Here is an 11,674-nt window from a genome sequence, read left to right on the forward strand (position 1 = left end):
TGGAGGGGCAGGCTTGAGGCCACCAGCTCCTGACTTGGGATGAATCCAGAAGAGGCCACTGCCGCCTTCTTGGCCTGCTTGGCTCAGCGCTCCTGGAGCTGAGATGCAGCCTTGCTAGGAAAGAGCTTTGGGGATGGTAAGCGTGGAGCATGTGCTCCTGCAGAGTGAGGAGAGAGGTCGGAGGGGGAAAATGGGATCTAACTTCCTGGGGACCAGCTCAGTGGGCACAGGGAACCCAGTATGGGGTGGCAGGGTCTCTGCAGGGAAGGAAATGTGCGGGTGGGTTTCTGAGCCTGCCCGCCAGGTGGGCTGTGCTGAGCAGACAAGCAGGCAGTGAGGACAGGGCAAGCGGCTGGGTAAGGTCACAGGACTCCGAGGTCAGGAGGACCAAAGGTCACATGGGTGACACTTTTGGCCTTGCAGCGCCTGCTTTGGGAGTACTCCCTCGACCTCTGGAGACAATCTTTCTGGCAAGTCAGATGGGTGGGAACTCCGTGTCCCATGCATATGCGCATGCATGCAGACACACACACACACACACACACACACACACACACACACACACACGGCCTATGCATTAGCTACATGTAGGTAAGGGGCAGGGCGGGGCCCTCACCAGGAGCCAGATCATCCGTGTCAGCCAGGAGCTCTCGCTCACTGGCGCTGGACACGTGAGCACTCTGCAGGCGGCGCAGGCGGGCCTGCAGCTGCTCCTGCTCCCTCTTGAGCTCTAGGTAAGAGTGGGAGAAAGTGTGGAAGATGGACGTGGCTGGGAAGGCCATGATGAGGATCCCACTCAGGATGCTGCTGAGAGCCACCATCTGGCCCGGCACGCTGCGAGGGACCATGTCACCATAGCCCACCGTTGTCATGGAGATGATGGCCCACCAATAGGAGGCAGGGATGCTGGTGAACTCCAGCACTCGCCCAGACTCATTCTCGGCCACGTAGACCAGTGGTGAGAAGAGGGTGACGGCCACGGCCAGAAAGAGCAGCAGCAGCCCAAACTCACGGGCGCAGCGCCGCACGGTGAGCCCCAGCGTCTGCAGCCCGAGTGAGTGTCTGGCCAGGCGCATGACGTAGAGGATGCGCAGTGCCCGCAGCACACGCAGCACTAGCCCCACCTTCTCCAGGTAGGAGCCGCCGCTTGGCCTCTCGCTGTCTTCTGGGGGCTCCTCAGACACTGCCAGCGACACGTAATATGGGGAGATGGCCAGGATATCGATGATGTTGAGGGGTCCTTGGAAGAAGCGGCACTTGTTGCGGGCCTGGACGAAGCGCAGGCAGAACTCCAGGGAGAACCAGGCCACACAGATGGTCTCCACGACAAAGATGTAGTAGCATTTCCGAGAGCACTCACCCTGGGAAGGAGAGCAACACAGGCAGGAGGAGGGGTTGGCGGTGCTGGAGAAGGGAGATGGCTTTGGGGAGAGAGTCTTTGCAGATGGGTGTGTGACCTCGGCCCTGTGCATAGACTAAACTGTCCACTCACTCTCCCTCTGTGGGGTTCTCAGGTAATGACTGCTATGTGGCAGGCCAGCTGGGTTGGAGGCGGCTCTTTCTAGCCTCTTGTTCGAGCCAAGAGTGGCCAAATGATCAAGTTACTGCTACAGAGAGCCACTTCTGGGTTGGGGGTGTCAGACACTGGGGTGAGCTTTTGCACCCCCAGCAGAAGCCACCACTTGGCAGCCGGCACAACCTAGATGGGGATGCAGCCGGCCCCAGCAGGCAGACAGGACCAGCATCCCCCAGAGATGGAACCTCTTGGTGGGACAGCTGCGTCTTACACAGACAGTTGCCCATCACCTGGGTCCCTCCCCTGGACACTGTTTCACAGACAAAACTCAGTGGGGCTATCCTGCGTCTCCTTGTTACAGGGCAACCCCTGTCATCACAGGTACAGGCATCTCTGAGTACCACCATTGCCCTGCTGCTATGAGGCAGGAGGATCGCCATGAGTCTGAGGCCAGCCTGGGCTACATGAGTTCCAGGCCAGCCTGAACTACATAACAAGACACTGTCTCCAACAAAACAAAACACAGAACAAAAACCCAAAGCCCAAACACACAAACCAAAAGGCCCACATCAAGAAACAAACTTTAATGTGCCCATCAATCACCAGGGGATCTTGCTAAAATGCAGAGGACGAGGCTTTGTCCACATGGCAGTGCTGTGAGCTGGTGACAAGCCCAGGAAATGGTTACAGTAGCACAATGACTTGCCTGAACTCTCCTACCCAGTAGGTGGTGGCGTCCAGCTCCATCCGGGTCTCTTGGCTGCTATGGGCAGCTTGGTAGTTTCTCCATGTGCTGCCCCTCATCCCTCCAAGACCCACCTTGTGCCAGGCACTGTGCCAGCTCTGGCTGGGGGTCTGGTCAGTGGAGAAGCAGCATACTTCTGGGGCCTGGGAGGCCCTGGGCTGGGCATGTCCTGCCCCCAGTGGCCTGAGGCTATGATCCTCTGCCCAGGGACCTATGTGGCTTCCAGCCAAGTGAGGCTGATCTGCAGTCACAGCTGTGTGGTGGCTCTCCACAGAGCCCCCCTGGCTCTGGCTCCTCAGAGTGTGGGTGGGAACCCCAAACACCTGCCTCCCAGGGCCTCATTAGGAACACTCCGGCTTCATCCTCTGTGTTTTAGCGAGATCCCCTGTTGGTTTATGCGTACATTAAGGTTTGTTTTTTACCGTGGGATCTGTGGTTGGTTTGTTAGTCTGGGCTCTCCGTTTTTAGTTTGTTTGTGTTTTGTTTTGTGGGAGACAAGGTCATGTTATGAAGTTCAGACTGGCCTGGAACTCATTATGCAGCCCAGGCGGGCCTCAGATGCACGGAGATCCTCCTGCCTCCTCTCCTGAGTGTTGGCCTACAGGTGTGCACCACCTCTCTCAGCCCATTTGGCTCTGAGAAGCTGCCCCAGTGCCTTGCTTTCAGCCTCAGATGCATATTGGCATCACCTGGGGGCCTGGAACACTCCCAGGACCCAGGACACCCCATCCCCAAATTCTAATTCAATTGATCTAGGTTTTAGCTTGAGCAGTAGAATTTTGCAGAAACGCTGTCAATGATTCTCTGGTTATAAATATCATATGTACGTGCGGACACACTCACAAGCGCGCACACACATTCACTTGATGGACGAACAAATGTATGGTCAAAGCCAGGTGCCTATGCGAAAATCAAGATGTTGACAACTGTTATGTGTTTGGATTGAAATGCTTTGAAGTAGAAAAAGAAATTATTTCTGGTGCCCAGATCCAGAGGCATCATAAATTCAAATGTTCTCTCTATCTGGCTGCAAGGGCAGAAGAAAGGGGCTCCAAGGGAAGAAGTAGGGATACTGAGCTATACCCCCAGCCATTTGAAATACATATTTTAAAATGTTTTTGAAACGGGACCTCACTTAGTTGCTTAATCACGTAGGTTGGGCTCCAACTTGCAATCTTGCCTCAGCCTCCTAAAGTTCCAGAGTTACAACCCTGCACCACCATGTCTGGCTCCAAATGTCATCTCTTGCCTGTCTTTGCCCAGAAAGGCTGCTGTGACATGACACGTGGAGATGATGCTACCAACTGCTATGGGCACACTGGCCCCTTTGACACCCTGGACTCAGACAAAGACTGCCTGGTCAGTAGGAGAGCGCCATACCGCCTCCTATCGCTGGATTTCACAGGATATGAGCACATCCTCTGACCCACCAAGAGGGCTCTGCAGTTTGCTCCAGGATCCTGGGGGCACGGGGACTCGGATCCCAATTTCCCAGTCCTATTCCAAACTCGCTCTGTGACCTCAAAGTGATCCCTGTGCCCCTTCCTCTCTGTGCTTCAGTTTCCAATGAAGAGGCTGAAACACAGTCAGGATTTCTCAAAGCTGGTTCAGAAGACCTTGCATGCAAATCCCCAAGGGTGCTGGTTACAAATACAGATTCTCAGGCGCTGTCACCAAGCCCAGCCCTGGAGTGGGGCCCAGGACTGTGCATTTTGGCAGCTCCCCTTGGACTCTGAACAGCTGGAAGTTCTACCCTGGGCTGGATCCTCCCCACTAGGCCACTTTCTTTGGGGACATCTGGAATTTCTTCCTTGGCACCCTGGGAATAGCAAGAGGGCCACTGCCAGAGCTGAGGAGCCCGGGGGTCCCGCAGCGGCCTGCAGGCCTAGCTGGTGCTTGGCTATTCAAGCCATGCAGCCTTCTCCATCTCCCAGCTGGCCAGCTCCTCCCACACTGCAGCAAGCGGCTGTGCCGAGTCACTGCGCCACCGGCCGCCGCACCTGGCTCTGCTCTGCATGCCTAACCAGCCCGGAACAGGCCCAGGCAGCAGGGTTGGGCCTCTCAGCTGCACTGTGCCGTGGCATTTATGGCTCCAGCTGGGGAATAACCCCCAGCCCAGCTGATATTTTCAGGGGAAAAGAGAGAGGAGGAGGAAGGAAAGAAAAGTCTCTCTGTCTCTCGGAGAAAGTTCCTTTTCCATTGTATTTTGTCCAGGGGGTAACAGCTCCACTCGCCCTGGGTTGCTTCATCTTCCTGGGTTTGAGCACAAACACTTTGGGTCCTGGGAACCCCCTCAGTCCTAGGCAATGCAGATGGCTGGCGTCCTTATTTGTGGGCCATGCCCTCCTACAGGATGCTTGGTAATGGGGCTGCCTCAGGTGCAGCGGATTGACAGGGAAAGGCCACAGGGCGTGTTCCGTGGGAGGGGTGCATGGGCACATCTCTTTGTTAAAATATGTGCTTTGCAGGCACGCAAAGTGGCACACACCTGTAATCCCAGCACTCTGGGAGGCTGAAGCAGGAGGATCACAAGTTTGAATCCAGCCTAGGAAATTCAGTGCAACTCCAGCTCAACAAAAGTATGGGGGGGGTTGGGGAGGTAGCTCAGTGGTCTAAGCACCTACCCGGCAAGCACAAGGTCCTGGGTTCGATCCCTAGTATTGAATGCTGCACCAGTCCTGGAACCCCAGGTGCGCCATGCGGGACACCGAAACAGGGCAGGGTGGTGCACTCCTGTAACCCCAGCACTGGGGAGGCTGAGACAGGATGATCACTAGGACTCTGAACTGTATAGTGATACCCTGTGCCAAACAAATAAATAAGTAAAAGATTTTTTAAAAAAGTAAGAAAGAATGTAGATGTCGCTCAGTGTGCAGGCCCTGGATTCAGTCACCAATACTTTCCCCCCCAACAAAAAACATTTGCACATCTCAATGTATATGTTATATACAACTTCAAGGTCAAAATAATGATTAAAAAGTGATTTAGGGCAGGAGGGAAATAAGAACAGCAGGACATTGGTTTCTCATTTATTATAATATTCTGTTTATAAATGTCTGGAAGTCTATAATGAAAAGTTAAAAAATAAACGTTAAATATTCCAAACCACAATGAGATATCACTTTAAGAAGTCCAGTGGTAGGGCTGAGGATGTAGCCCAGTGGCACAATCACCTGCCTGGCAAGTGCAAGGTCCTGAGTTCAATTCCCAGTACCAGGAAAAAAAAAAAAAAAAAAAAAAAAAAAAAAAAAAAAAAAAGAACAGTGATAGCCAGGCATGGAGATGTCTTTCTGTAATTTCTAACCTGTCGGAGGCTAAGGCAAGAGGATTGCTATGAGTTCAAGACCAGCCTAGACTACTAGACCCTACCTCAAACAAACAACAGGACAGGACAGGAGAGGACAGAACAAGACAAAAGATAGCAAGTGTGGTCAGATTGTGGAGAACCTGCAGCCCTCAGGGCCTGTGGGCGGGAAGGTAGAACAGTAATGGGGCAGCTGCCTGAAAAGCAGTAGGCTGAGAATTAGTATAGGACCCAGCGAGGGACAAAAACACATGGGCTGGCAGCCGGCAGGATAGTTCAGTGGTCTAAAGCAGGTGCTTAGGCAAGCTTAGGCAAGCCTAGGGACCGCAGTTCAATCCCCGGCACCGCATGCTGCGCCAGCCTTGCTCCCCGGGTGGGCTGAGTTGGCCACAAAAATAAGTAAATAAATAAAATGTTTAAAAACAAACAAACAAAAAAAGAAACCACATGGGCTTGCACACTCTTGCAGTGCATGGATGCCCCACCCACTGGATAGGGAATAAGGTTCTGACCCACTCTGTACCTAGGGAAAACCTTGGAAGCCAAAAAGCCCACACTGTAGGACTCCTCTATATGCAGTGCCCGGAAGCGGCCAATCCGAGACAGGGAGCAGAGGGACCGAGGGCGTGGTTGCCAGTGAATATTGGGTTGGTAACAGTGTTCCAGAATAACACAGTGTTGATGGCTGGACCACTCTGAGGATCCCTGAGACTCACGGAATGTGCCCCCCACCCCCATTTTTAAAGACAGGTTCTTGCTGAATCTCTAGGCTGGGCTAGAACCTGTGATTCACCTGCCTCAGCTTCCCACAGTGCCGGGACTATAAGCGTGCCCACCACACTGGGCTGAATTCTGCACTGTTAAACAGTGACTGCTATGGTGTGTGAACCATATCTTAATAAAAGACTCCAAAATCCTCACCTGGGTCCTGTGGGGATGGCAAGGGTGGGTCCAGTGGGGACCCTTCCCAGAGCACCTAGGCCGAGCACAGGGCCTTCGGGGGCATGGTGTGGGTGGGAAGCTGGGCAGCTCTACGAGGTCCCTCTGTGAGAGGTGAAGCCAACACCCTTGACCTTGGAGCCTCCTCTTGCCCTGCAGCATCCCGCAGGAACCTCCGCATCTCCGGTGGGTCCCCAGCTCCCTGCAGTATGGCCCCCGTCTTCCTCCCACAGCCTGGCCTCAGGCCCTGGGCTGCTTCCTCCTCTCTCCTGGGGCCAGAGGTGCTGACTCATCCTCCCTGGCTTCTCCTTCCCCAGAGTCCTCCTGGTGCCCTCCACAACCCTCCCTCACTGGCCATGCCCCCACCCCCGCATCTGTGACCCCCTCCCAGCTGATGCCCCCACCCCAGAGCTCCTCTCCTGTCCTGCAGGGCAGTCCAGAGCACAGGCGACCCGTGCTTGGGCTGGCACTGCAGAGGCACTTTCTGGTCTAACTGCCCTTCCCCCTCCCTCCTCCTCCCTCCTCTTCTGCTGCTGCCACTCTGGGCCCATTACTATGGGCAGTGGGCTGCTGCTGCTCCACAAAGTATAAGGACCCTGAGTTGCTTAGCCCTGGCAAATCAGGAACCTGGTAGACCTCAGTCTTCCCACCTTTAGAATGGGACTATCGGGGGATTAAATTAGGAAACCAGGCCGGGGATGCACAAGGCCCTGAGTTCCATTTCTGGTGAAAAAAAAAAAAAAAAGGAAAAAGAAAAGCCCCCTTGAAGAAGAAGAAGGAGGAGGAGGAGGAAAAAGAAAAAGAGGAAGAGGAGGTGGAGGAGGAGGAAGAGAAGGAGAAGACACCCTTTAAAAATATAAATTAGGAAACAAAGGAAATAACTGCACAGGGCTGGGTACACAGCAGCATGGGTCTAATAAATGCCGTCTGGTCCTTATATCTGTCAGTTTTACAACCACTCTTGGATAGAAAATATTCAGCAGAAAAGTTTTATCTGTATGGATCGAACACATAGAGATTTTTTTTTTCTGTCAAAAATCTAGTCCTTGTACAACACAGCATAACAACTATTCACATAGCATTTTGAGTATGTTGGTTTGTAAATCACCTAGACATGACTGGACATGTGTGGAAAGGTAGTGTATACCGCACCTTTGATATAAGTAATGGACGCACCCATGGATTTGGTACCCGGATGGGTGGAGTGTCCTGAGCCCAGTCCCTGAATACGAAAGGACAACTCTATTAGCTCCAAACCTCACTGTCCCATTGCTTGGCTTCTGGGGTCCTGGGTGTCACCTCAAGGTAAGAATTAGGATAGAGGGAGACTTGATGGAGAAAGAAACCATAGTAAAGCAGAAATCCCAAATGTCACTGAACATGGAATAGTGGTGGAGAGCAGGGCCTCCTCGGAAAGCTGGCTTGGGCTAGCGGGTGGGGGGGCTGCAGCAGGAGGGTTTTCTGGGAAGAGCAGGTGCAGTGGGCAGGTGGAAACTGCGGGAAGGAGCTGGCCAAATCAGAAGGCAAAGGTGGGCACGGGTCCGGGCGAGGGACCTAGGAGCCCCTCCCCCCACACTGGGCTTTCAACCTACCCCTGTAGCTGGCATGGAGGCGCACACCTGTGACCCAGCAGTCAGGAGGGTTGAGATGTAGCCTGGGTTGCAGGGAATCATGTCTCAAAACTGCAAACAATCCTCAGCGGCTGGCTGGGAGGAAGCCCAGCACTCCAGGCTCCTGTGTCCTGAGGGGCTCAGGTTCTTGGCGTGGCTCCCTTGATGTCCTTTTTTTTTTTTTTTCCAGAGCAAAGATTTTTTATTTGCAAATGAAGACATCAGGTTGAACTGTCCTATGAGAAAGGCCACAGCCAGGGTGCGAGGGGTATGGAGGCCATCTGGGGCACAGAGATTTCACCCTCCGGATGGCCAGGTGGTTCACCGCTGGGGATGCTGCTGAACTGAGGAGAGATGGTAGGAGCCTGCGCCCCTCAGGGTTCTCTCCCTCTACACATGTCCCTTCCTTCTGTCTAGGGAGGTGCTCGAGGGTCATGCCCCCGGTACAGCATTAACTTGTCTGAGTGGAGGCCATCAGAGCCACTCAGAGCCGGAAGCAGGCCAGCAGGAAGCAGCCAGCTCTTTTGATGGGGCTGTGCTAGCCCACCACCCTGGGCCAAATATGAAATATAGGGCGTGAGTTGGAGAAGGAGCAGCAGCTCTAAATTACTGTCCCAGCAGCAAACACGCCGCTCTCTGGCCCGTGCCCGTATCGTCTCCCAGCAGTGGTATGAAGGTGTTTCCCCTGCAAGGACACATGAAGGTTCAGCAGCCAGATTGAGTATAAACCTCTCCCATCCCCAGGGACAGGGCTGCCTGTTTCCTCCACCGGTGCTGGGCTGTGACCACCTCTAACTTGATTTCCCAAGTCATGTTAAGCCAGCCAGGGTTTGTACCCTCAGTCATGTTTCAAAACATTAGATTTCTGCGCAGTTTCGATTGGGGTGCCCCCACAGGCTCTCCTTCCCTGCGGAGTCCTAGGAGGACCAGGCTCGCAGCCTCCCGGCCTCCAGGTACAGCTGAGGAACAGTGTGAGAGGACAGATTATTGTGCCCTAATCTTTTGACTATGGAGACCACATGTAAACCTCTGCAAACAAAGCTTCTAAGTCGCAAGCCTTTGTGCTAAACATGAACAAGTGCTTCTAATCAGAGCAACACAGGGTGAAGGTGCTGTTTGAAAGTCCAAGTATTTTGGTTGTCTTTTTAAAGGACAAATCTTTGTGGATTGGATAAAACAATGTGATCCATCAGGTATTGACTAAGAGCCTACTGTGTGTGCGGCACGGGCTGGTGCTCCATCTGGGCCGTTCTATCCCCACTGTCTTGCCCTGGGTCCTGTCTGCAGGGGAAGGGAGCTTGGGACCCCCACAGCTGGCGGAGCATCTGCATTTGCCCTCTCCTGTTGGGATGTGAGCACCTCGAGCCAGGACAAGGCAGAGCTATGGGAAAGGGTAGAGCCCGAGAGGAGCACCGGTGCGAAACGGTCCAGTTGTAGTCTGAGATTCTCCAATAACCCTCGTGGCAAACACTAGTTCCTGTCTCACTTCTCAGATCCTCTGGGCCCTGGCAGCGCAGGTGCCTTCCCTACTCTGAGAGGGGGAGAGTAGGAGCGGGTAAGCAAAACGCCCGCTCTGGGATGGGTGCTCATGTACCTAGCAATTTCTCTCCGAATCTCATGCACTGAGGTTTACCGAGGGATTTGGGGCTGAGGCACAGACAGGAGGATGAGGGCCAGGAGGCTCTGCTATCATCTTTATGGTATAACAGGAGCAAACGTACTTGGTACCTCTGTTTTCATCTGAAAATAGAGCTGGGACACCCAGGGGACTGTGAGCTCAAAGAGGCGGGCTCTGCACTAGGGATTGACACAAAGTAGCTGCTCAGATAACACACGCTGAGCACACTGAGACCCTTTCCAGCAGTCATATCCATTTTACCAAGGTGGAGACAGAGGGTCAGAGAGGCGAAGCAGTTTGCCCCCAGTCACAGGGCTGGGTGAGCAGGGCTGAGCTTGCTCGGCCCAAAGCGACCAGGTGCGGCTTTGTCAACATCCAGGATCCCTTCCCAGAGCCCAAGGACACACGATAATGGCCTTTGCATGGATTCCTTGGAAGATCGGTGTACCCACTCTGCTCGCCACAGGAGCCACTCACCTTGTCTTCCTCTGCCCGGAGGTCCGGCATGGTGCTGACGCACAGGCTGACCGCCGTGGTGGCCACAAAGAGGATGGACAGACAGGCGAAGACCTTCCCAGGCAGCCCGGACTGCGGGTCGTCCACCATCTGGCGCAGCCGGTTCATGCAGCGGCCCCAGCGCGAGGGGCGCACGGCGGGCCCGGTGGCCTCGCAGCCCAGCTGCAGCGCCTCTGCTCTGCGCAGCTCGGCCGCCTCCTCCAGCTTCCGCAGCAGCCGGCGCAGGCAGCAGCGCTCCAGCTGCGCCTCTTCGATGCCCCAGTAGGCCAGCTCCTCGCGGAAGGACAGCGCGCACATCTCCCGCAGCAGTACCAGCTTCCCGGCCGCCAGAAAGCTTGCGATCGCGCCAAAGGCGCTGGGGCTGCGGTCGAAGAAGAACTCTTGGCGGTCAGCGTCGTAGTCGTCGCAGAGCTGTGTGATCTCCTCCAGACTGCGGCACAGGCGGAGCCGGCTCAGGCGGCTCAGCGGGAAAGCGTCCAGCGTGCTCCAGGGCAGCAGGTACCTCCGGCCGCCCACGTTCACCAGGAGCTCCTTCTTTAGGTCGGCGGCCGGGCAGGCGTCCAGCGTGTCCACCCTCCGTGCCCTGCAGTAGTAAAGGCCCTTGACCGCCCGCTGCTCCAGGGGGCCAGGCAGGAGCTGGCTCAGGGGGCTGCAGGCATCATAGCGCTGGAGCCCGGGATGCAGGCCCCGGTCTCTGGAAGGTGTAGGCATCCTGGAGGCATCCAGGCCAGCAGCTGGAGTTCACCTGTCTGACAGGAGGGCACAGCAAGGGGACGAGGAGAAATCAGGCTCAGCAGAGAGTCCCGGGCACCCTGGACACTTTCATACGTTTGCTTCCCAGCAGTGCTGAGCGCATCGAACGCTCCCTGACTCTCTCCCTGGACACTTTTGTTACACAGCTACTGTGTGTTGCGAGGGCATCAGTGAACAAACCCCAGCCCGATGGCTTCCCCTCTCCGAGCTGAGCCTTGTTCATTCCAAGGACAAGACATCCTGCCGGGGACAGCACGTGAAGAGACTCGGGTTGGAGGCCACAGTCCCTCACAGCTGTGGCTGCAGATGGGACTGGGGTGGTGTGGCGGCCACATCAAGGCCACCTCTGGGGCATGGGGGGGGGCGTCACAGGCAGGACCACAGAGAAGGGGTCACTAAGAACACTTCCAGACACTTCTGATGCGTCTGTTGTCCTCTATCGGAACAGTCCTAAAGTGTGCACACACCTCACAGACAGGGAAACCAAGGCCCATAAGGGCAGTCAGCACCTGCTACCCTGCCGGGCTCAGTGTGGGCCATCGAAGCTCCAAGGACTCATGACTGCTATACACAGCATCTCACCCAGTGTCCTCCAAGGTGACCACCTCACCTCTCAACTGCTCTCTCACTTGGGGACCTCACTAGATGATGGAGGTGACAGCGCTCCTTCATT

At 55.0% G+C, this 11,674-nt stretch overlaps 1 protein-coding gene across 1 annotated transcript; it reads right to left on the reverse strand.

Annotated features, from left to right (window-relative positions):
- Nucleotides 1–581: 581 nt before the first annotated feature.
- Nucleotides 582–10,959, reverse strand: Kcng4 (potassium voltage-gated channel modifier subfamily G member 4). The gene is made up of 2 exons (XM_004646568.1): nt 10,210–10,959; nt 582–1,361 (listed from the first exon to the last, which is right to left on the reverse strand). The coding sequence occupies exons 1-2, from the start codon at nt 10,957–10,959 to the stop codon at nt 582–584; spliced, it is 1,530 nt and encodes a 509-aa protein (XP_004646625.1).
- Between the last annotated feature and the right edge of the window lie 715 nt (nt 10,960–11,674).

This window comes from Octodon degus, unplaced genomic scaffold (genome assembly GCF_000260255.1).
Source record: "Octodon degus isolate 3935 unplaced genomic scaffold, OctDeg1.0 scaffold00271, whole genome shotgun sequence".
Taxonomy (NCBI): domain Eukaryota; kingdom Metazoa; phylum Chordata; class Mammalia; order Rodentia; family Octodontidae; genus Octodon; species Octodon degus.